Genomic DNA, 22,326 nt, shown 5'->3' with positions numbered 1-22,326 from the left:
CGCTCATCCTTAGAAATTCACTTTTTAATTCATATAAATCTTAATTATGTTGAATTGGTTCATAGTGCTTTTCAGATCTGCTCTATCCTTCTACTTTTCTGTCTATTCCTTCTACTGATTTTTGAGAGTTTTATATTGAAACTCCGACTAAAAATCTTAATTTATCTACTTAAAAAAATAATGGTAATATATAGTGGAACTATATGTAACTCTGTCCTGTATTTTTTTAAGTCTCCTGTAAATGTGTTATCATACTTTCATAATTTAAAAAATAAAAAGGAAGAAATACACTTTTTGTTTGGAGTAAAGACAACAAGGGACTTCCCAGGTGATGCAGTGGTAAAGAATCTGCCACCAAAGCAGGACATGCAAGAGACATGATTCAATCCCTGGGTAGGGAAGATTCCCCTGGAGTAGGAAACGGCAACCCACTCTGGTATTCTTGCCTGAAAATCCCATGGACAGAGGACCCTGAAGGGGTTCAGTCCATGTGGTCGCAAAGCATCACACATGACTGAGCAACTGAGCACGCACACAAAAGGCAACAAGAGACATTTTCCCATCAATATCATTCTGGGAATGATTAGCAAGTAAATTAACTGAGAAGCTAACATCAGTTAGCAGCTAGTACATGTCAGCTTAAGTGCTTAAAATTCTTTTGAGTTGTTTTGAAATAACTTTAGATTTACAGAAGAGTTGTAGATATCGTCGGAGAGCTCACAGATACTCTTCAGCTAACTTCCGTTAATGTTAACATGTTATATAATCATAGTTATATACACTGTGAAATTGACATTGGTACAATACTACTAACTAAACTACTAGCTAAATTCTGATTTCACATGTTTTTAATGTCCTTTAATTAATGTCCTTTTTGTTTTTAAGACCCAGTCCATATTACACTTAGTCATTTCATCTAAGTTCCCTTAAATCTGTGGTAATTTCTCAGTCTTTCCTTGTTTTTTATGACCTTGACAATTTTAGAGACTACTGACTGATCAGGTATATTGTAGAATATTCCTAAACTGGGATCTTTCTGATGCTTTATCATGACTATACTTAACGGATTTTTTGAAAATGATATCACGGAATGATGTGCCCTTCTGATTACGTCATGTCAGGCGTACATGGTATCAACATGACTTATAACTGATGGTGTTAACTTTGATCACATTATTAAGCTGGGGTCTGCCATTTTCTGTACTGTAAAGTTATTGTTTTTCCTTTTCCATACTCTATTTGCTAGAACAAGTCAATAAGTCCAGTCCATACTCAAAGAAAATGGAATTAGGCTTCACTTGAAGGTTGATTATTAAAGAATTTGTGAACAAATGCATAAACCACCACAATAATTAATTTTGTCTCTTTCTCTTTTTTTTTTTGGTGAGATACTTTGAAACTATGCAAATGTTCTGTTTCTTCTTAGTTTCATCTACTAATTTTAGGGGATCTTGCAGCAGTTATCACTGTGGTGCTCTAATGGTGATTTTCAATTTTCTTAGTTCCTTCTATATTATTATTTGGAATTCTCCAGTAACAAGGGTTTGTCCCCTTGCCTAATTTATTTATTTGTTTCACTTATTTATAGCTATATATATACTCATAGATATCTGTTTTATTCTTTGAATTAAAATCCAGTGCTATAATTATTTATTTTGTTGTTCAGATTGTTCCCATTTTGGCCATGGGTCCTGTGTCCTTTAGATATGTCCTGTACAGTAAAGAGTTAACAAAGCAGGCCAGAGCTGCTGTCTTTAGAAGGGCCTGTTTGCAGGGTTGCCCTTGGCTGGTATGTGTGAACTTGGCTTGTGCGAATTCCCCACAGTGACATGAAAAATTCTCTATACTGGTAAGGTTTTGTTGCTCACATAAGACACTGAGTACCTATTTCCTTCTGAGAGCCTGGGATCTTGGTAGATGCCAGCCAGAGCATCCCTACGTGACTCGTCCCCAATAAAACCCCTAAACTCTGGGTCTTAAGTGAGCCTTCCCAAAAGAAACATTGCACATGTACCACTGCATTTTCACTGCTCACAAGGGGAACACACCTAGAGTGTCTTCTCCTGGACCAGAAGGGGAAAGTATAAAAAGCCTGTGTGTGGATTTTTCTGGACTCTGATCAGTGTGCCTTTTCCCCTTAAGCATCTGCTATGTAACCTTACTTTGTCATTGTAATAAATTTTAGTCATTAGTGCATGGTATGCTAAGTCCTATGAAGTCCTTCTAGCATACCACAGAAGGTGTGAGAGGTTTTGGATGCCCCAAAGACCTTATCCTTAAGCAACATGCCTTATCCCTTATTATTTTTTTTTTTTCTAACACTTCCTTTATGGCACTACAGGAAGCTCCAAACTTGTATTTTCCTTGTCCCAGACATAGAATCGACCAGTGCTTCAGAGTCTTTGTTTCTTTATTGGAGAATGATAATAATCTTGGTTTCTACCAAGATCTGGGTACTCATCGCTAATGGGGTGCCCTTGCTTCTAGGCCCTTGGAGCAGACAGAAAGGGAAATGTATGTATGTTTGCTAACTCATATGTACACACAAATCTATATTTATTTCTGTATCTTTCTACCTGTGTATACACACGTAAATTCATACATGTAGAATCAATTTTCGTCTAGAACTACAGGTTTCATTCTAGCTCTCTCTGCTTATTTGTAACTTCTTTGTTTGACAGTGAGAAACCTGGCTTTAATTAGCTACAGTTTATTTCCTTACTTGTTCAACCCTAGTATACTGTGCCCAGTAGTTTCAGAATTGCTAACTCACACCCCTGTGAGAAACACATTTACCACTGGAAATAAGGAATTCATGTACAGTTGCATTTACTTTAGCCTTGTGATAGCCAGTCAGAACACATTTCCAAAATTACTTTGGTCAGCTCATTTTCTCCCATCCATTTCAGTTAGTATTTGTAATACAGCTAGATTTGTTAGTCTGCCTTACATCCTGGGACCCTCCCCTCCTTACCCCCCCAACCACCCTGGTTGATTTTGCAAATTTGCATACGTTGAATTTCACTCTTAGATTTACACCTTTCTTAGACTATGTGTAACATTCTATGGGTGTTGACAAATGCACAGAATCACGTATCCACCACCGCAGTGATTTCCAACACCGAAGATGCGCTCTGTGCCAGCCCCTTTACACTCAGTCTCTTCCCAACTCCTGGCAACCAATGATCTGTAGTTTCTGTCTCTACAGTTTTGCCTTTTGCAGAATGCCAGTGAAATAGAACCATACAGCAGGTAATCTTTGAGGTCTGGCTTCTTTCTCATAACAAATGTATTTATGTTATTGTGTGAATCAAGAGTTCATTTTGTAAAAATTGCTGAATAACATTCTATTGTATGGATGTATTATAATTTGTGAATCTGTTTACCTCTGAGGCCATCTCAGTTACATCCAGTTTTAGTGATTATGAATAGAGCTACTATAAATATTCACTACAGACCCTTATATGTACAAAGTTTTCAGTTCACTTTTGTAGTTACCTAGAATTGGGATTGCTGGGCCATATTATAACCACATGTTTTTCTTTGTCAAGAAACTGCCAAACTAGTACCATTTTGTATTTCCACAAGCAATGACTGAGTGCTTGTTGCACCACATTTTAACCAGCATTTGGAATTGCTGAGTTAAAAATTTTTTTAAACATTCTAGTAGGTGAATAGAGGTATCTTACTGTGATTTTCATTCTCATTTTCCTGATGATTAGTGACTTGGGCATCTTTTCATATATTTATATTGCCATTTGTATAATTCCTCTGAAAAGTAGCTTTTTGGGGGGTTGTTTTCTTATTGAATTACAACAGTTTTTTATATTCAGACTTTAAGTCCTTTATTGGACATGTGATTTGCAAATATTTTCTCCAGCTCTGTAGCTTGTTTTGTCATTCTTAAACATGGTTGTTTTCTTGTTTGTTTGTTTGCAAAGCTAAACACTGTAATTTTGATAAGTCCAGTTTATCAATTTTTTCTTTTTGTGGATTATGCTTTTGTTGTTATATCTAAAACATCACTAAGTCAAAGATGATGAAAATTTCTATATTTTTCTTCTAGAAACTTGTTTTTTCTATTTTACATTGGGGTGTATGGTCCATTTTGAGTTAATTTTTGCATAAGGTATGACGTCTATGACATGGTTCTTTTTTCCCCCTTTATTTCTTTTGCGTATGTATGTATGTTGAGTTGCTTCAGCACCATTTATTACAAAGAGTATGCTTTCTCCATTGAAGTGCTTTTGCACATTGTTAAAAATCAGTTGATCATTTCTGGCCTCTTCTGTTCCATTGATCTATATATGTATCCTTTTGCCAATTCTACACAGTCTTTATTACTCTAGCTTTATGGTAAATCATAAATTGATATATATATATGTAAGTGCATATATACAATGTATAATATACATTATAGTGAATAATGAAGTCACTCAGTCATGTCTGTCTCTTTGCGACCCCATAGACTGTAGCCTGCCAGGCTCCTCTGTCCATGGAATTTTCAAAGCAAGAATCCTGGAGTGGGTTGCCATTTCCTTCTCCAGAGGACCTTCGAGACCCAGGAATCAAACCCAGGTCTCACGCATTGCAGGCAGACTCCTTACCTTCTGAGCCATCAGGGAAGTCCTACCTGTTATATATATTATAATATATATATATATATATATATATATATATATATATATGTTACCCTGTTTAGTTATAACATCTGAGTCTACTTATGATGATTGTTTTGTCTATTCAGGCCATCATCCTATTGTATTATATGCATTATGCCCAAATTCTCCAACATATCTAGGAGTTCAAAGAGAATTTTTAAATGTTGTGTTTATATTTTATGATCACCTAAGAGTATTCTCAGTCTTGTCATATGTTAGTACTCATGTTTGTTTCTCGGTGAGTTTGCACTAATGAATACCTAAAGTAACAGCATATAATATTAAATGAGTGAAAATTCCTGTTAATTTGCATCTCAAAGTGATAGTAATTGTTCTGCATATATTACTATACTCATATTGATTAATTTTATCAGTTATGTAGGCAAAACTAAGATTTTGTAGTGGTAACATTAATTGGAAAGGTATTTTCACAGAAAAATACTTTGGCTTATGTTAATAATTTGAAACTTTGATTGGACATGATGAAAATGACATAGTGCCAACTAATGAGAAGCCACTAACCTAATATGTAAACTTATTTGCATCAGGTGAAGGATAAATGATGTCATGCTAATTATACAAAAGTAATGCTTCTAGCAGTTTTAACAGAGGAGTAAGAGAATTAAATAATCTACACATAACAATTTCATACTGCAGATGGTTATATTCCTCTGATACAGTTTTCGTCAGCTCAGTCTTAACAGATTATTAGCAGAAATGTGATAGTACAAACTTAAAAAAGAATTTCGTACTAACTAGTATTTTTCCCAGAATTGTGTTTTGGGGTACACTATTGAATGGAAAAATCCAATATTGAATTTGGAGTTAAAAACAATTTCATTTTTTAAAATGAAAGGCAATAACAATAACAACAGCCCAAATTTTAGTCAGTCAGTCTCAAAAGTAAATTAAGTCAGTAAGCAAAAGGAATTCTTGCCTTCTCCCTCTTATTTGGAATTGGCACCCAAACCCTTTGAACAGAGGCAGCCTTATGATGTACTTAAGGAGGCAAGCTGGTGATCTATAAGGCACCAGGGCACTTGGCAAAGGAAATAATTAGGACTTGAAATCCATCTAGAGGAAGAAGCACCTTATCTAATTGACACAGAGGTGTCAAATGGGTTAATGGCAACTCTACTTGAAGAATCCTTTTCTTTGCCAGTTCTGTTGTATCAGTCAAGATACATATTGTTGCAAATCACAGAATAAGTGACAGAGAATGGCTTAAGCAATTAACACATTTATGTGGAGATAGTTCCAGGTTTGGGAAGCTGCTCAATTAAAAAAAATTTATATATATATATATATGTATATCTTTCTACTCTGACATCCTTAAGTGTTGAATGTTCATCCTCAGATTTTTCATCTCATGGTAACAAAATTGCTGCTGCAGCTCCAACATCACATTTTCATACAGTTGTATTGAACTCCCATCCCTATTTTTATCAGAAATAGAAATCATTCCCAGGAGTAAATTGCTCCTCCCACCCCAGCCTAATTTCCCTCATGTATCATTGGCCAGAACTGGGTCACATAGCCACACTAGCTTCCAAGAGAGCTGGGAATGAGAGTCTAAAAAAGGAAGAAGAGAATTGGCAAACAACAGTGTCTACCACACACATGAAAGGAAAAGTATCTTTCCTACCATCTGTTTCAAAGGCAACCTCCAAGTCTGATGAGCTTTAAAAAAAAGGGTCTCAACCACTCTCTTCTTTAACTCTGGAATTTCTTTCTTAAACAAGTTTGCAATCTCTATATTGTCACACTCATTCTGACTAATTAGAAAGAAGATAAATTGAGTTAGTGTTAGTTGCTCATTGTATCCAACTCTTTGCAACTCCATGAACTGTAGCCTGTCCAGGGGATTCTCCAGACAAGAATACTGGAGTGGGTTGCCATTCCCTTCTCTAGGGGATCTTCTTCACCTAGGGATCAAACCCAGGTCTCCTGCACTGCAGTTTGATATAAAAATATAGAATAATTTTAGTAATTTGAATGCCTTATCACTTTAAACAGCACCTTTTCAATGAGGACTGGTCTAGCCAGAGGTTAAGAGCTAATCCTGCGGAGGAGGCTTTAATGAATGAACACTAAGTACCTGGGATAAGTGTAGTCTTTGTACCCAAAGCTTTACCAAGCTTCTTAAGAATTTTTTTTCCTGTACCCCCCCTGCAATCCTGTTTAAGGTGTGCATCTTTTATGTGTGTAGGGTGGAGGAGTGGTTAATCAAGGGAGCAACTACAGGAAACTTCCCTCATCCCCACAATTCCAAAATCAGGGCCAGATGCATGCCAGTTACCCAGGGGACTGAGGACGGTCATCCTTTCACCAGATACTGAGGTGTCCTCCAGGCAGAAGGAATAAGTAATAGCACAGCTCCTTGCGATTCCCCTGAGTGACAGCTTGTTCATCCTTCCCTCTCCCCTGCCACTTCTGAGTAGCTCTTTGTACGTGACACTGCCCTAGTGGAGACAGCTCTCTCTGTACCCCAAACAAGACGTCTTGCCTATCTTCCCTTAGAGTAGGACTGACAGAGATGATAGGAAGTGTGAGAGCTGAGGGGGGGCTGTGTGGAAGGTGGACACAGACATCAGCGGCCCCTGCAAAGAAAGCATCCCATTCACCATGAGTCTTGCTGGAGCACTAAAAGGGTCCTGTCTTTAACGTGACCTTAGAACCAAAACTTATCCTTACTTTGCCCCAGTGTCTTTTCCTATGATAAGTCGTGAGAACTCAGTCAGACTTTTAAGCACAAGAGTGACTTTACTACAGTATGGGACCATTAAGCCAAGACTATTTACAAAATACCAGATTTTACCTATCCAGCATAGAAAACTGAGCTCACTTTGCTCCTCAACTCCCCTACCAGGCCACTGGGGCCCTACTTCTCAGGGCTTAGGGACTGGGAATAAAACAAAGAAAGGCACATCCTAATCCTGAGTAAGGCAAAGGTCTTTATGACTGGGCTCTGCAGCTTTTATATTCAGATTTAAAATAGTATGCTAATCATCCTTGAAGTCTGAATTCCTCAATTCTGCCTCTTTCTTAAGCCAAAATGATTTTTGTGGCCAGCAGCCTCAAGTAGAACACTGGAATTTGGAATCAAGGCTCTGATCTCTTTACTTACTAGCTGTAACCTTGAGGAAGTCACTTAAACTCCCTGAGCCTTGCTTTCTTTCTTCATATGAAAAGTCCATAACGGAACCTACAAAAGCTTAGTTCACAACATCATTTATTACAAGAATCAAATAGAATAATACACATAAAAGCACTGTGAGCTGTAAAAGGTTCCACACATGTAAACAATTAATGGTTCTTCATAAAAAACTGATGATTAGTTCTGCTCTTCTGTTGCCTCATAGAACCCTAGGGTTCTCTGCTCATTTTTCTCTCTCTTTTACTGGTCATCATCTTTCGTTCTGCTTGATTCATCCTTCCCATCATCTCCCTTCCCCTACTTGTGGAACACACACACAAACCCTATAATTGTTTCACCCATTATTCTAATTCCTGTCAATCAATTTATTATTCATTGCATATTTACACTTCCAAAATAACTGCATTTTTATGTAATTGGCTCTTGCCTACACAAAAAGTGGGTACAGTTAAATATGGCATTTAAGGCGATGTGTCAGGTAGGTTTCAATTCAGGAAACAGAAACAACAATAGGTAGTTCAAGCAGAAAGGGATTAAAAACAAAAGTGCTTACAAAATTCACTGGGAGTGCTAAAGAAGCTGAAGTTAGGGGCCATCACATGACTCCAGATTTCAAGGTACAGCATGACAGCTGTAGTCCATAGGAAGCTGTCAAACCGCCCCTCAACCCCCTTGACTTTGGTGACAGGAATTTGTGGACTACTGAATGTGGGTTCTGCCTTCACACACACATCAACTCTGTCGCTTAGCAGCAAGAACAGTAATAAGATGGCTTTCACATCACTTTTGCCTTCTAAATCCCACACAGGACATCCCCCTGATAGAATGTAATTAGTATCCAGAAGTCTTATTGCAAGGGAGTGTAAGAAATGTTATATCTTTCTTTCCAGGCCCTAAAATTCAGGAACATACATAGAGGGCTTGGAGGAAGGATCTTTACTTCCAGCTGGCAATAACCTGTCCCAGGGAGTGACTCTGTTCCTTCCAGAATGAACAATGCAACCATGGTCTAAAGAGATCTTGACAGGAGAGGGGAAGAAAAGGTGCACAGATCTTATAGTTAACAGGCTTTACAAATACCTGTTCAGATTTATTTGGGGCAACCCTTTTCTTCGTTTTTAAAACATCCAACTCAGTTCAGTTCAGTTCAGTCACTGAGTCATGTCCGACTCTTTGTGACCCCATGAACCACAGCACGCCAGGACTCCCTGTCCATCACCAACTCCCAGAGTCACCCAAACCCATGTCCATTGTGTCAGTGATGCCATCCAACCATCTCATCCTCTAACATCCCCTTCTCCTCCTGCCCTCAGTCCTTCCCAACATCAGGGTCTTTTCAAATGAGTCAGCTCTCAGCATCAGGTGGCCAAAGTACTGGAGTTTGAGTTTCAATATCAGTTCCTCCAATGCACACCCAGGACTGATCTCCTTTAGGATGGACTAATTGGATCTCCTTGCAGTCCAAGGGACTCTCAAGAGTCTTCTCCAACACCACAGTTCAAAAGCATCAATTCTTCGGCCCTCAGCCTTCTTCACAGTCCAACTCTCACATCCATACACGACTACTGGAAAAACCATAGCCTTGACTGGACGGACCTGTGTTGGCAAAGTAATGTCTCTGCTTTTTAATATGCTGTCTAGGTTGGTCATAACTTTCCTTCCAAGGAGTAAGCATCTTTTAATTTCATGGCTGCAATCACCATCTGTAGTGATTTTGGAGCCCCAGAAAATAAAGTCTGACACTGTTTCCACTGTTTCCCCATCTATTTCCCATGAAGTGATGGGACCAGATGCCATGATCTTCGTTTTCTGAATGTTGAGCTTTAAGCCAACTTTTTCACTCTCCTCTTTCACTTTTATCAAGAGGCTTTTGAGTTCCTCTTCACTTTCTGCCATAAGTGTGATGTCATCTGCATATCTGAGGTTATTGATATTTCTGCCGGCAATCTTGATTCCAGCTTGTGTTTCCTCCAGCCCAGCGTTTCTCATAATGTACTCCGTATATAAGTTAAATAAGCAGGGTGACAATATACAGCTTTGATGGACTCCTTTTCCTATTTGGAATAAGTCTGTTGTTCCATGTCCAGTTATAACTGTTGCTTCCTGACCTGCATATAGGTTTCTCAAGAGGCAGGTCAGGTGGTCTGGTATTCCCATCTCTTTCAGAATTTTCCACAGTTTATTGTGATCCACACAGTCAAAGGCTTTGGCATTGTCAATAAAGCAGGTCATAGTAAACACCCTCTTCCAACAACACAAGAGAAGACTCTACACATGGACATCACCAGGTGGTCAATACCGAAATCAGATTGATTATATCCTTTGCAGCCAAAGATGGAGAAGCTCTATCCAGTCAGCAAAAACAAGACCAGGAGCTGACTGTGGCTCAGATCATGAACTCCTTATTGCCAAATTCAGACTTAAATTGAAGACAGTGGGGAAAACCACTAGACCATTCTGGTATGACTTAAATCAAATCCCTTATGATTATACAGTGGAAGTGAGAAATAGATTTAAGGGACTAGATCTGATAGATAGAGTGCCTGATGAACTATGGATGCAGGTTTGTGACATTGTACAGGAGACAGGGAACAAGACCATCCCCATAGAAAAGAAATGCAAAAAAGCAAAATGGCTGTACAAGGAGGCCTTACAAATAGCTGTGAAAAGAAGAGAAGCGAAAAGCAAGAAAAGGAAAAATATATCCATTTGAATGCAGAGTTCCAAAGAATAGCAAGGAGAGATAAGAAAGCCTTCCTCAGCAATCAATGCAAATAAATAAAGGAAAACAATAGAATGGGAAAGACTAGAGATCTCTTCAAGAAAATTAGAAATACCAAAGGAACATTTCATGGAAAGATGGGCTCAATAAAGGACAGAAATGGTATGGACCTAATAGAAGCAGAAGATATTAAGAAGAGGTGGAAAGAATACACAGTAGAATTGTACAAAAAAGATCTTCATGACCCAGATAATCACGAAGGTGTGATCACTCACACTTACCTAGAGTCAGACATCCTGGAATGTGAAGTCAAGTGGGCCTTAGGAAGCATCACTATGAACAAAGCTAGTGGAGGTGATGAAATTCCAGTTGAGCTATTTCAAATCCTAAAAGATGATGCTGTGAAAGTGCTACACTCAATATGTCAGCAAATTTGGAAAACTCAGCAGTGGCCACAGGACTGGAAAAGGTCAGTTTTCATTCCAGTCCCAAAGGCAATGCCAAAGAATGCTCAAACTACCGCACAATTGCACTCATCTCACACGCTAGTAAAGTAATGCTCAAAATTCTCCAAGCCAGGCTTTAGCAATAAATGAACCATGAACTTCCAGATGTTCAAGCTGGTTTTAGAAAAGGCAGAGGAACCAGAGATCAAATTTCCAACATCTGCTGGATCATGGAAAAAGCAAGAGAGTTCCAGAAAAACATCTATTTCTGCTTTATTGACTATACCAAAGCCTTTGACTGTGTGGATCCAACTCAGAGTAGGAGTTAAAATTTAACTACAGAGTGGAGCCAACCATAAGCAAAACATGTCCCACACTTAGGAAATCTTGCTATGTACCAGACTGTGACGGTCATTGGGGTGTAACAGTGAACAAGACAGAAGCTGTTCCTGTTCTTATGGAAGTTTGGGGCAAGTTGGATAATAGAAGCATCAGATTGACTACCCAGGTTCAAAGCCTGCCTCCCCCACTTATTAGCTGTGTGAACTTGAACAGGTTACTTGTCTAAGTCCCAGTTACCTCATCTGTAAGGTATAATCAAAGAACCTACTTAACTGAGATTCCATGAAAATTAAGTGGTATAATGAATGCAGAGTGCTAAACGTACTGTCTGGTACGTGGTAGGGTCCAAATAAACATTGATGAAGAAGGTGAGCAAATCAAAAGGCAGTCACAATGCAGGACACAGTGATAATGCTGTGATACAAGAAAAACAGTACTTGTGAGGAGAGGCATTCACTCACACCCATGGGGCTCAAAGAAGGCTCTGGAAGTAGATTAAGTAGATTCAAGTTTGCATCTACTGGCTAAGAGAGGGCATGCTACATTTGAAGCCTAAAAGAAGTTCCATATGGCTGGAGTAAAGAGATAGGGTGTGGAGGGGGGGCAATTAGGAACCAGATCCTGAGACAACTTGTTAGATGCTTAAGAGTTTGGATAGTATTCTAAGGGTCATGGGAAGCCACCGAAGGAGTCAAAGCTAGAGAGTGATACGGTTTGATTTATATTTTACAGAAATATCCCTTTGGCTGGAATATGAAAGATGCCTTAGGGAAGGGAAAGATTACTGGCAGGAAGTCCAGCCAGAATTCTTTTATAATTAGAGAGAAAGAGAGAGAAAGGTGGCCTGAAGCTGAAAAATAGCAGAAAGATAAAGGAAAATGGAACAATTCTGGAGATATTTAGAAAGTAATTGGCTGGAAAGTAAGATATACAGTTTTTTTCCTGTATCTTCCTTTGTCTTGCTTTATTCATGTCTTTGTTCACTTAAATTGAGAAACAAGGGCTTCCCTGGTGGTCCAGTGGCTAAGACTTCGTGCTCCCAAAGCAGGGAGCCCAGGTTCTATCCCTGGTCAAGGAACTAGATCCCATACACCACAACCACAAAATCCCACATGCCGCAGCAAACAGTGAAGATGCCATGTGCCACAGCTAAGATTGGGCGCAGCCAAGTCAAAAAAATCAAATTGGGAAACAAAAATTCTTTAGCAAACTTATTTTCTTAGATAACAGATCAGTGCTATAACAGTGGTCTCCATGTGCAGATAACCCATCCTAGTTATTTAACATAGGAGACATTAGTATTGAAAATTTAGGACATGGGAAAAAAAAAGGTGGAGTGGGGCCTGTATTTGCATTTGGCTTTTGCTTTGGTGACCTTCAAATTCTGCAGCATAGTTTAGTGATCACCATCCATTTTCTTGTTAGCATAGTCTTTTTTTTTTTTTAAGTGAAATATAAAGGGGAATTCCCTGGCGGTGCAGTGATTAAGGCTCCATGCTTTCACTGCCAAGGGCCAGATTCAGCCCCTGGTCAGGGAACTAAGATCCCACAAGTCGCATGGTGCATCCAAAATAATAATAATAATGGGATATAATTGACATATAACATTATATTAGGGATTTCCCTGGTGGTCCAGTGGTTAGGGCTTTGTGCTTCCACTGCATGGGGCGCAAGTTTGATCCCTGGTTGGGGAACTAAGATCCTGTAAAAACAACAGTAGTCATTTCAGGTACAACATAATGATTTGATTATGTGCATGCATTGCAAAATGATCACAGTAAGTCTAGTTAACATCTGTCCCCATACATAGTTACAAAAAATATTTTTTTCTTTTGATGAGAACTGTTGAGATGTACTCTCCCAGCAGCTTTCAAATATGCAATACATTATTGTTAACTATAGTTACCATGCTATTCGTCACATCCCAGGATAATCTTTAATCTGAGCTACATCTCTAGAGCCGTCACAGAGGTAATAAAAAGTATCGTGCCACACCATCTTTGGCACTCCTTGTCTAGTTCGTACACCTGTTTTTCCTGGGGGAGTTTGATTTTGGGGTGTTTGGGATGTTAGAAGTGGAACCTCCACTTGTTTTCTACATCTCCGAAATTTGAGGAATGATGGGATTGAAATTCTGGGTTCTATCTGACTTAACCAAATTGTGAGGTATTGATGTAATGGAAAAAATATTTTGTATTTTAAGTCCTCCATCCTTTATTTAATGCTCCCTTGAGCCAAATGTGTTTTCCATTTGGGTGACTTAAAGGAGGGAGGCAGAGATAGTCTCAGATGTCATTTCAGGGAATTATTTTACTTCTTAATCAATTACACTTCTTGCTAAGTCTGTTAGAACTGATTTTCCTACCTCCCATTTCTCTTGGGAAAACTTTATGATAAGTAGTGAAATCTTTGGTCTCAAGATGAAAGCAGTGACTCGTATGTGCCCTTCACCCCATTATCTGAAAGAAGCCATGATAAATAAAGCAGCAAATTTCTGAACTAGTTGAAGAAATTTTTTATTTTTAATGGTATACAATGCTTTTTTGGTTATAAAGACCCATGTACATTTTTTTTCTTTCACTGTAGTGCCAGAAGAATTGGTATGTTTATAATTGATAATCAGGTTTTAAAATTTGGAAACATCTTTTGTTTTTGAAACATGATTAGAATAATTAGAGAAATTACAAGTCTGAATAAGAGTCTGGGGATTTAGAGCTGGAGAAACGGGGATCTTAATTTTTAGGATATTTTTCACCCCAGAGACATAAAAATATTTGCTTGTAAGGAAAATGAGAGAATAAAACCAGTCACTTTAGCTGTATCCCTGAAGATGTTTATTTTGAAGAGAAGTGGAGAAAGCAGAGAGAACTATAGAAATGTGGAGAAGTGAAGAGAATCCCAAGGAGTCATGGTTTTCTCAGAATAATATGTTTTTTTCTCATAATCATATTTTTACCAAGAAACATGAAATAAATATTCAATATCTAACATGATCCCGGGAACTAGGGAGCTACATTTGTGTGTGTGACTTTGTGCACTTCCTATAAAGGATGATTCCTAATATTACTTAGGAACCCAGCTTCATAAACATGGAATTGTTTTACCCTGACTTGTGATGTGTGTAAAAACAAAAAATGTTAGTCGCGTCCAACTCTTTGGGACCCCATGGACTGTAGCCTGCCTCTGTCCATGGAATTCTCCAGGTGAAAATACTGGAGTGGGTTGCCATTCCTTTACTCCAGGGATCTTTCCAACCCAGGGATTGAACCCAGGTCTCCCAGGCAGATTCTTTATCATCTGAGCCACCATGGATGATTAACCCAGACTAAGTAAATAGGGAGATACGTGAGCATACATACCCACTCTGCTAGACTTCACATATGCACATTTCAAATCAGACTCAATAGACACTTTAGCTTGCCCATCAGAATAGATATTTATTGCCAGGAATGTTCTGGGTTGGACTATGTGCCTTGAGCCTTTTGGAAACTGAACTGGCTGGAGCAGATTGCAAGGTTTAGGCTGTAGGAGAATGACTCAGGTTCTTTTTCAGCCTAAAGCAATTACCCAGCTGTTGGGAAGTTGAAATATTGAACCAAATTATATTACCTAAGTTAAAATAAACACCCCTGAGAATAGATCATGATATATACTAAGGTACATGTATTATGCAATGATTAACATTCCTATTAGTATTTCTATATCTTGTGAACCAGCCTTGGAATCTTCCCTGAGAATAAGTTTGTTGTTAGTATGTTTTTTTGGTATTTGTTTTCATTGGTTGAGATATATATACACTATTAGCACATTAGCACATTCCCAAAGTCATTACCCTGTAAGATTGGAACTCGCAGAAACACCCTTGATAAAGTCATCAACAGAATAATTAAATGCTCAAAAACAATAAGTATTTTGTATATAACAACTACAGAGTTTAGCCTAAAGCTGATGATATGCTTTAAAAAAAAACTCATTTATTCTCACATGGTCTTATTTAAACCATATAGAACCCCTGTAAATACACAGGACATGTATTATATATAGTACAGCAGTCCCCCCTTATCAATGGGGGATACACCAAGACTCCCAGTGGATGCCTGAAACTGAAGATAGTATTGAATCCTGTATATACTATATTTTACCCTATATGTGAATACCTATGATAAAATTTAATTTATAAATTAGGCACAGTAAGAGATTAACAACAATAATAATATAAAATAGCTACAACAATATACTGTAATAAAAATTATGTGAATGTGGTCCCTCTCTCAAAAATTTCTTCTTGTGCTGTATTACCCTTCTTGTGATGATGTAACATAATGAAACACATGATGAGATGAAGTGAAGTGAATGACCGAGCATTAGGCTACTATTGACATTCTGAGGATTTTTCCGAAGAAGGATTGTCTGCTTTGGATGATCCTGGATCATCATTTGGTTGTCAGGAACAGATTTTGTTGGTGGTTGGGGGTCCCAGAAAGATGGAGCCAGAGGGCACACGATTTCATCCTGCTAATCAAAACAGCATGTAAGTCAAAACTTATGAATTGTTTATCTCTAGAATTTTCCATTTAATATTTTCAGACCAACATTGACCGTAAGTAGCTGAAACCAGGGATGAGGGTGGACCACTGTATCTCCAGTCTTAGCAATAAATGACCCAAAGCCAAACAATTGGCAAGTGGCAGAACCAAGATTTGTTTTCAGTGTTTTTCTGTTTCAGTTCCAGAGCCCTCTTTGGGGATACACAAATTAGAGATCCTCAGCAAAGAAAATTACAAGAGTCAATTAGAATCACAACCAATTAATCTAATCTATAGAATTTAAACTATGCCTTAAGACATAACCTACAAGACTAAACATATTTATTGCATTGTATTACAAATTCACATTTCATTGTTACTCTCTGAGCATTTTGTATTTAATTCATCAGTGAATATTTACTGACCACTATTCTGTGTGGGAATATTGAATTAGACATTGTTTTCTTTCCTTTTATTAAAATTAACTTGTAGAGTGAGTGCCGAGTCATTCCAGCAAGTATTTTGTTGCCTACTTTTCCATTTTTCCTCTATAGAGGAGGGGAAGGCCTGAAGGCTTGGTAAGGTGATTCTCTGTTCTTCAAACGCTGTTACAAAGTTCCATTTATAAAATGGGTATCACTTATTGACCATCTACTATATGCTAGGTGTTCTACATATATTACTGGTAACCTTCACATCTCTGTGGTTTGGTGTGGGTATGCTGCTGCTGCTGCTAAGTAGCTTCAGTCATGTCCGACTCTTAGCAACCCCATGGACTGCAGCCCACCAGGCTCCTCTGTCCATGGGATTTTCCAGGCAGGAGTACTAGAGTCGGTTGCCATTGCCTTCTCCTTGGTGTGGGTATAGTCATCCTTATTTTTATGAATGTATAAAAATGTCCAGACATACCTCAGAGATATTGCAAGTTTGGTTCTAGACTACCCCAATAAAGGAATATGGCAATAACGTGAGTCACATGGATTTTTTTTTTGGTTTCTCAAAGCATATAAAATTCATGTTTACACTGTACTGTGGTCAGTTATGGAGAAGGCAATGGCACCCTACTCCAGTACTCTTGCCTGGAAAATCCCATGGATGGAGGACCCTGGTAGGCTCCAGTCCATGGGGTCACTAAGAGTCGGACACGACTAAATGACTTCACTTTCACTTTTCACTTTCATGCATTGGAGAAGGAAATGGCAACCCACTCCAGTATTCTTGCCTGGAGAATTCCAGGGATGAGGGAGCCTGGTGGGCTGCCGTCTATGGGGTTGCACAGAGTCGGACACAACTGAATCGACTTAGCAGCAGCAGCAGCATGGTCAGTTAACTTTGAAATTGCATTATGTCTTAAAAATGTACATGCCTTAATTTTTAAAAATGCTTTTTTTGGCTTAAAAAAATGATAGCCATCATCTGTACCTTCAACAAGTCATAAAGTTTTTGCTGATGGAGGGTCTTGGATGCCGATAGCTGCTGACTGATCAAGGTGGTGATTGCTGAGGTTGGGGTGGCTCTGGCAGCTTTTTGAAATAAGACAGCAATGGAGTTTGCTACATCAGTCGACCCTTCCTTTCACCCGAACACTTACAGGCCACTGGAGAGTTATTAATTGGCCTAATTTCAATGTTATTGTGTCTCAGGAAATAAGGAGGCCTGAGGAGAGGGAGGGAGATGAGCATTCAGAACACAGATTTATCATTTAAGTTTGCCATCTCACATGGTGTGGTTCATAGTGCTCCTAAACAATTACCATAGACAACTGATTGCACATCGCTGTCATAAGTATAATAATGATGGAAAAGCTTGAATATGGTGACACAGAGACCTGATGTGAGCAAATGCTGTTGGAAAAAACGGTATGGGTACACATTGCTCAACTCAAGGTTACCACAAACTTTCAATCTGCAGAAGAAACAGTCTCTGTGAAGTTCAGCAAAACAAGGTATGCCTGTACAGCGTAGCAGTGAAACCAGACGAGATAGCCTTGGATCAACAGCAGGGCCTTCAGTTAAAAGTACCTGGGATTGAACCTGGCTCCACACTTACTCCTACCAGTTATTTCATTTCTGTCTTCTCCCTTACGCGCATCTCTAAAATGGGATAAAATTATTTGAACTCACAGAATTTTGGTGTTAAATGAATTAACATCTGTAGATGGCTTACAGTGCCAGGGCTTGTTGATAGTGAATGTCAGCTATTCATTTGGTGTGTCCTGGAGCTGAGTCTGAGCACCTCTTTTTCTTCTTTTTATGTATATCTGTTACTCCCAAAGTGACCTCATTTACTCCCATGGTTTTAAATATAAAACTATACTGATGACTCCAGAATTTATATTTCCTGCCAAAACGATACTTTTCAAGTGTAAGTCATCTCATGTCACTTCTCCATTCAAAACCCTCCAGTGACTTCTTATCTCTGAAAAAGCCAAAGCCCTAACAAGGGCCTGTAAGGCCCTATCTGATCTGTCCTACTTTTCCAATCTATCTCTCACCATTTTCCACTCACTTTCTTTGCTCCAGGCGTACGGGTGTGCTTGTTGAAGACTCCCAAACACTCTTGCTCCTCAGGCTCTTTGCATCGGGCTTCCCTGGTGGCTCAGCTAGTAAAGACTCCACCTGCAATGTGGGAGACCTGGGTTTGATTCCTAGGTTGGGAAGATCCCCTGCAGAAGGGAATGGCTACTTCCCTTCCATGGAATTCCATGGACTGTATAGTCCATGGGGTCCAAAAGAGTTGGACACGACTGAGCGACTTTCACTTTCACTTTCTTTCAGGTTATGTTCTTCCCCAGATATTCAAATGACACATTCCTTCACTTCTTTCAGGTCTTTGCTCAGATCCCGTCTTACTGGAGAGGCCGTCTATGACCACTTAAATAAAGGAGGGTTTCCCTTTCTTTTTCTTCTCACCTAGCTTTTTTTTCCTTCCCATTGTGATGTCTGTTGTCATTGTTGTTCTTCAGTTGCTAAGTTGTGTTCGACGTTTTGCGAGCCCATTGACTGTAGCCTGCCAGGATCCTCTGTCCCTGGGGTTTCCAAGGCAAGAATACTGGAGTGGGTTGCCATTTCCTTCTCCAGGAGATCTTCCCAACCTAGGGATCAAACCTGCATTTCCTGCATCAGCAGGCAGATTCTTTACCACCAGAGAAGCCTATGGTATCTATTACCATTATGTTTATTTTGTTTTTTAATGATCTGTTTTGCCCTCTAGAATGTGAGCTGTATTAAAGCAGGAACTTTGGTTTGTTCACAGCCCCTAAATCAAGTGCCTGGCACATGGCAAATAAATATTTTTTGTTCAGCTAGTAAGTATCAGAGTTTCAAACCCAAGTCAGGCCCCCCTAAACATCTCCTGCTTGTCTACCGCACTAGTCTGTATCCCATATCAGGAAGGATACAAAACCATTAAAATATATATCAATTCTGATGTCTTTAACATGTCTTTAAACTAGAAACTTTATGCATATTAAGATTGATTTGCTGTTCAGTATAACAAATATTTACTGTACACCACAAATACATGCTCTTAAATAAGAAACAATGACCAACCCATTAAAATAAGTAGAAATTTACCTAAGAATCTAGAAGCCCCAGAAAGGTAAATATTTGTACTTATGGATCTCTAAGTTCAGAGTTATTACATGCAACTAAAACTAATACAATGGTATATGTCAATTATATCTCATTTTTTAATGCCATTTAAAAAAATCTCGAGTTATTAGGTCTATTTTTTGTATCAGACTAGAACACTTGGTCATCCCTGAAACTTTCTTTCCCCATCTTTCTCATTCTCCATCTACTCATGTACTTAAGCCAAATTTCTAGACACTTTTTTAGATTGTTCTTTCTCCCTTCCTTCACATCTAGTTCATTTGCAAAGATTGTAAACTTTACCAACAAAACTTATCCCGAGACCATTTTATTCTCATCAGCTTTACCTCTGTAAAACCTAGGCCAAGGACAACTCCACCTGCCAACCCACCAGCGGGATTTCCTAAGTGCTTTCCTTGTCTTCCCATTTTCCACTGAGAAGCCAGAGTGATCTTATAAAAATGTAAATTACTTGTCATTTCCCTGCCTAAAAGCTTCAGTGGTTTCCTTTTGTTATTCCTCTCTAAGTTATTTCTTTTAGAAAAACATCCAAACCCTACCCTAGCCTACAAGCCCTACTTGATTTGGTCCTGATCACCAGTCCAATCTTCTCTGTTCGCATTTTCCCCATTATTCATACACTCAAGTCTCTCTGGCCTTTCATTTCTAGGACAATGAACCCCTCCTTGCCCCAGAATATTTATACTAGCAACTCCTTGTCATTTAGGTCACAGTTTAAATTTCACCACCGCAGAGAGGCCTTCCCTAACTTCTTCATTTCAATTAGTCCCCTCTCCTCGTTCACCCTTTGTTCTGTCAGAGAGTGAACTGCATTCACTTATTGTGTGTGGCACAATCACCATCTAATATGTTCCTTCTCTGTTTATTGTCTGACTCTTTCCAGTAGAATGTAAACTTGATGAAGACTGAGACTTTGCTTTATCAGCAGGGTTTATATCAGAGTCTAACACATCGTGGACACTCAAACACTTATGAATGGGTAAATCTTTGTCTGAATTTTGATAGCTTATGTAAGATCACAATAGTTTTAAACACAGCTTTAGTAACTCTGTGACATCCGTGTTCTCATTGCTTCAAGGCACAAAAGGAGCAGTATGCCAGGAGAAGGATTCAGCTTCCTCCTATATCTTGGCAACCACTTGGTCAAGCTCTGGACTCAGTTCAGTAGTTCAAAACCATGAGATAAGGGGGGAAAGACAAGAAGTAAATACTCCCCAGTTGATCAATTGTCATTTCTCACTTAAAATTTTGAGAGGGAGAGAAAGAGAACAGTTCTTAAAATCAAACACTTATGGAGCTGGAAATGTTGGAGAAAGTTGATGTCGACAGAAAAAAAAATGTTCGATTAGGGGAGGAAAACTAATTCAGAAGGAGAAAAGAGAAAGGGTTCACACCGTGCTGATCGTTGCCTGTTGGAGTGTTCAGGGTTGGGCTTGGGTACCACATCTTGATTTGTAGATAAACACTAAGGAAGAGAGGGTGAGGTGGGGTAGGGTCAGAGAAAGGGAGGAGACGGAGACCAGCTCGAGAGACGCGAAAGAAGCTAGAAGGAAAGCAGAACGGAGCTTAGCATGTACAAAGGCAGCCTCGGATCTTGCCGGAGCTGCAAGCGTTAAAGGGAGGCGGGGAGTGACGCGGTTTGCGTCTGGAGCGGCTCCTCGGAGTCCACAGCATCCACCGCCGGAGCCTCGCCTTCCTTTCTCCCTCTGCAGACACATCGAGACACAAAAAGAGAAGCGACCCCTGGGCCAGCGCGAGGGACCCGCCCGCGCCATGACCGAGACCACCAAGACGCACGTTATCTTGCTCGCCTGCGGCAGCTTCAATCCCATCACCAAAGGGCACATTCAGATGTTCGGTGAGTCCTCCCGCCCACCCCCGAGACTGCTTCCGCCTCTCTCCTTTCCCCGGCACCTGTGTTTTCCAGGGCGTGTGACGGTTTGGCGAGTGCCCATCCGGAGGGGTGTGCTGGCTGATCCAGCTGGTGAGAGGTCAGCTCCTCTATCCTGGGCTCCCGGCAGGGGATGCCAGCTGCTCTTTCGAGGCGTCACTCGCTCGGGCCAGACCCGGCTTGCTGGGGGGCCATGGGGTGGGGGATGGGAGGGGCTGGAGGCGAGTGTTGTTTTGGGTTGGGTGGGAGGTCGAGGTTTGAGGGCTGGGGTGCGGTGGTTCGTTTGGAGACTTGGCGAATGAGGATCCGGATGGGGGAAGAGGCTGGGGCGCGGAGAAGGTAGAAGGGGGTCGGAGATAACGTGCTATTTGTTTAGGTTGGGCTGAAAGCTCGAAGGAGTTAATGATGTATAGGCTTCGGAGACACAAACACACACACACAACACACCAGGAACTGGGCTGGGCTCAAGGAGATTCGTTTATGGTTTGGCTGATGGTTTGGGGGGCGGCCCGGGGCAAATGTTTGAGGGTTGTGAACCGTGTATTACCCGCGCGAGGCGGAAGGCTTAGTGAATGTGGAGGTGGGGGGACAGGGGGCCGGGGGCCTGGTCTCCGCTGCCGGGACCAGTCGCCTAGGAAGGGGAGGAGGCGGGGCGGTCGCTGCGGGCGGCCCTCTGCGAGCCGGTGTTGAAGGATGGGGCCCAAGTTGGCTGAGGCTCTGCCCAGGGCGGTGATGGCACCCGCGAGGCTTGCGTTGTGCGAGTGTGTGTATGAGTGTGTGTGTGTGTGCGCGCGCGCGTGTGTTGTGTGTTGGGGCGGGGGGAGAGGGCATTGTCGCGCGTTTTTTTTCAGAGGCTTTGGGGCGAAGAGAGAGACGGAGCGAACCGGGGCTCCTGGCTGTTGGGTTGGGATGCAGAAGTGGCGAGGGAAAGGTGATCCTTGCCTGGGGGCGGTCTCGGGCCACCGAT

The 22,326-nt window shown here is 40.2% G+C and overlaps 1 protein-coding gene across 7 annotated transcripts in view; it reads left to right on the top strand.

The window, feature by feature from the left end:
* NMNAT2 (nicotinamide nucleotide adenylyltransferase 2) overlaps positions 1–22,326 on the top strand; it is a 226,243-nt gene that overhangs the window by 39,381 nt on the left and 164,536 nt on the right. For 6 of the 7 annotated variants that reach the window (XM_015475256.3, XM_005217288.5, XM_024976174.2 and 3 more), the window contains one exon: positions 21,181–21,326. In XM_015475256.3, coding sequence (XP_015330742.1) covers positions 21,242–21,326 — 85 coding nt within the window. In that variant the 5' untranslated portion in view covers positions 21,181–21,241. 7 annotated transcript variants of the gene reach the window in all.

This window comes from Bos taurus, chromosome 16, assembly GCF_002263795.3.
Source record: "Bos taurus isolate L1 Dominette 01449 registration number 42190680 breed Hereford chromosome 16, ARS-UCD2.0, whole genome shotgun sequence".
In the NCBI taxonomy this organism is placed as follows: Eukaryota; Metazoa; Chordata; class Mammalia; order Artiodactyla; family Bovidae; genus Bos; species Bos taurus.
This window is presented reverse-complemented; position numbering and strand designations above follow the sequence as displayed.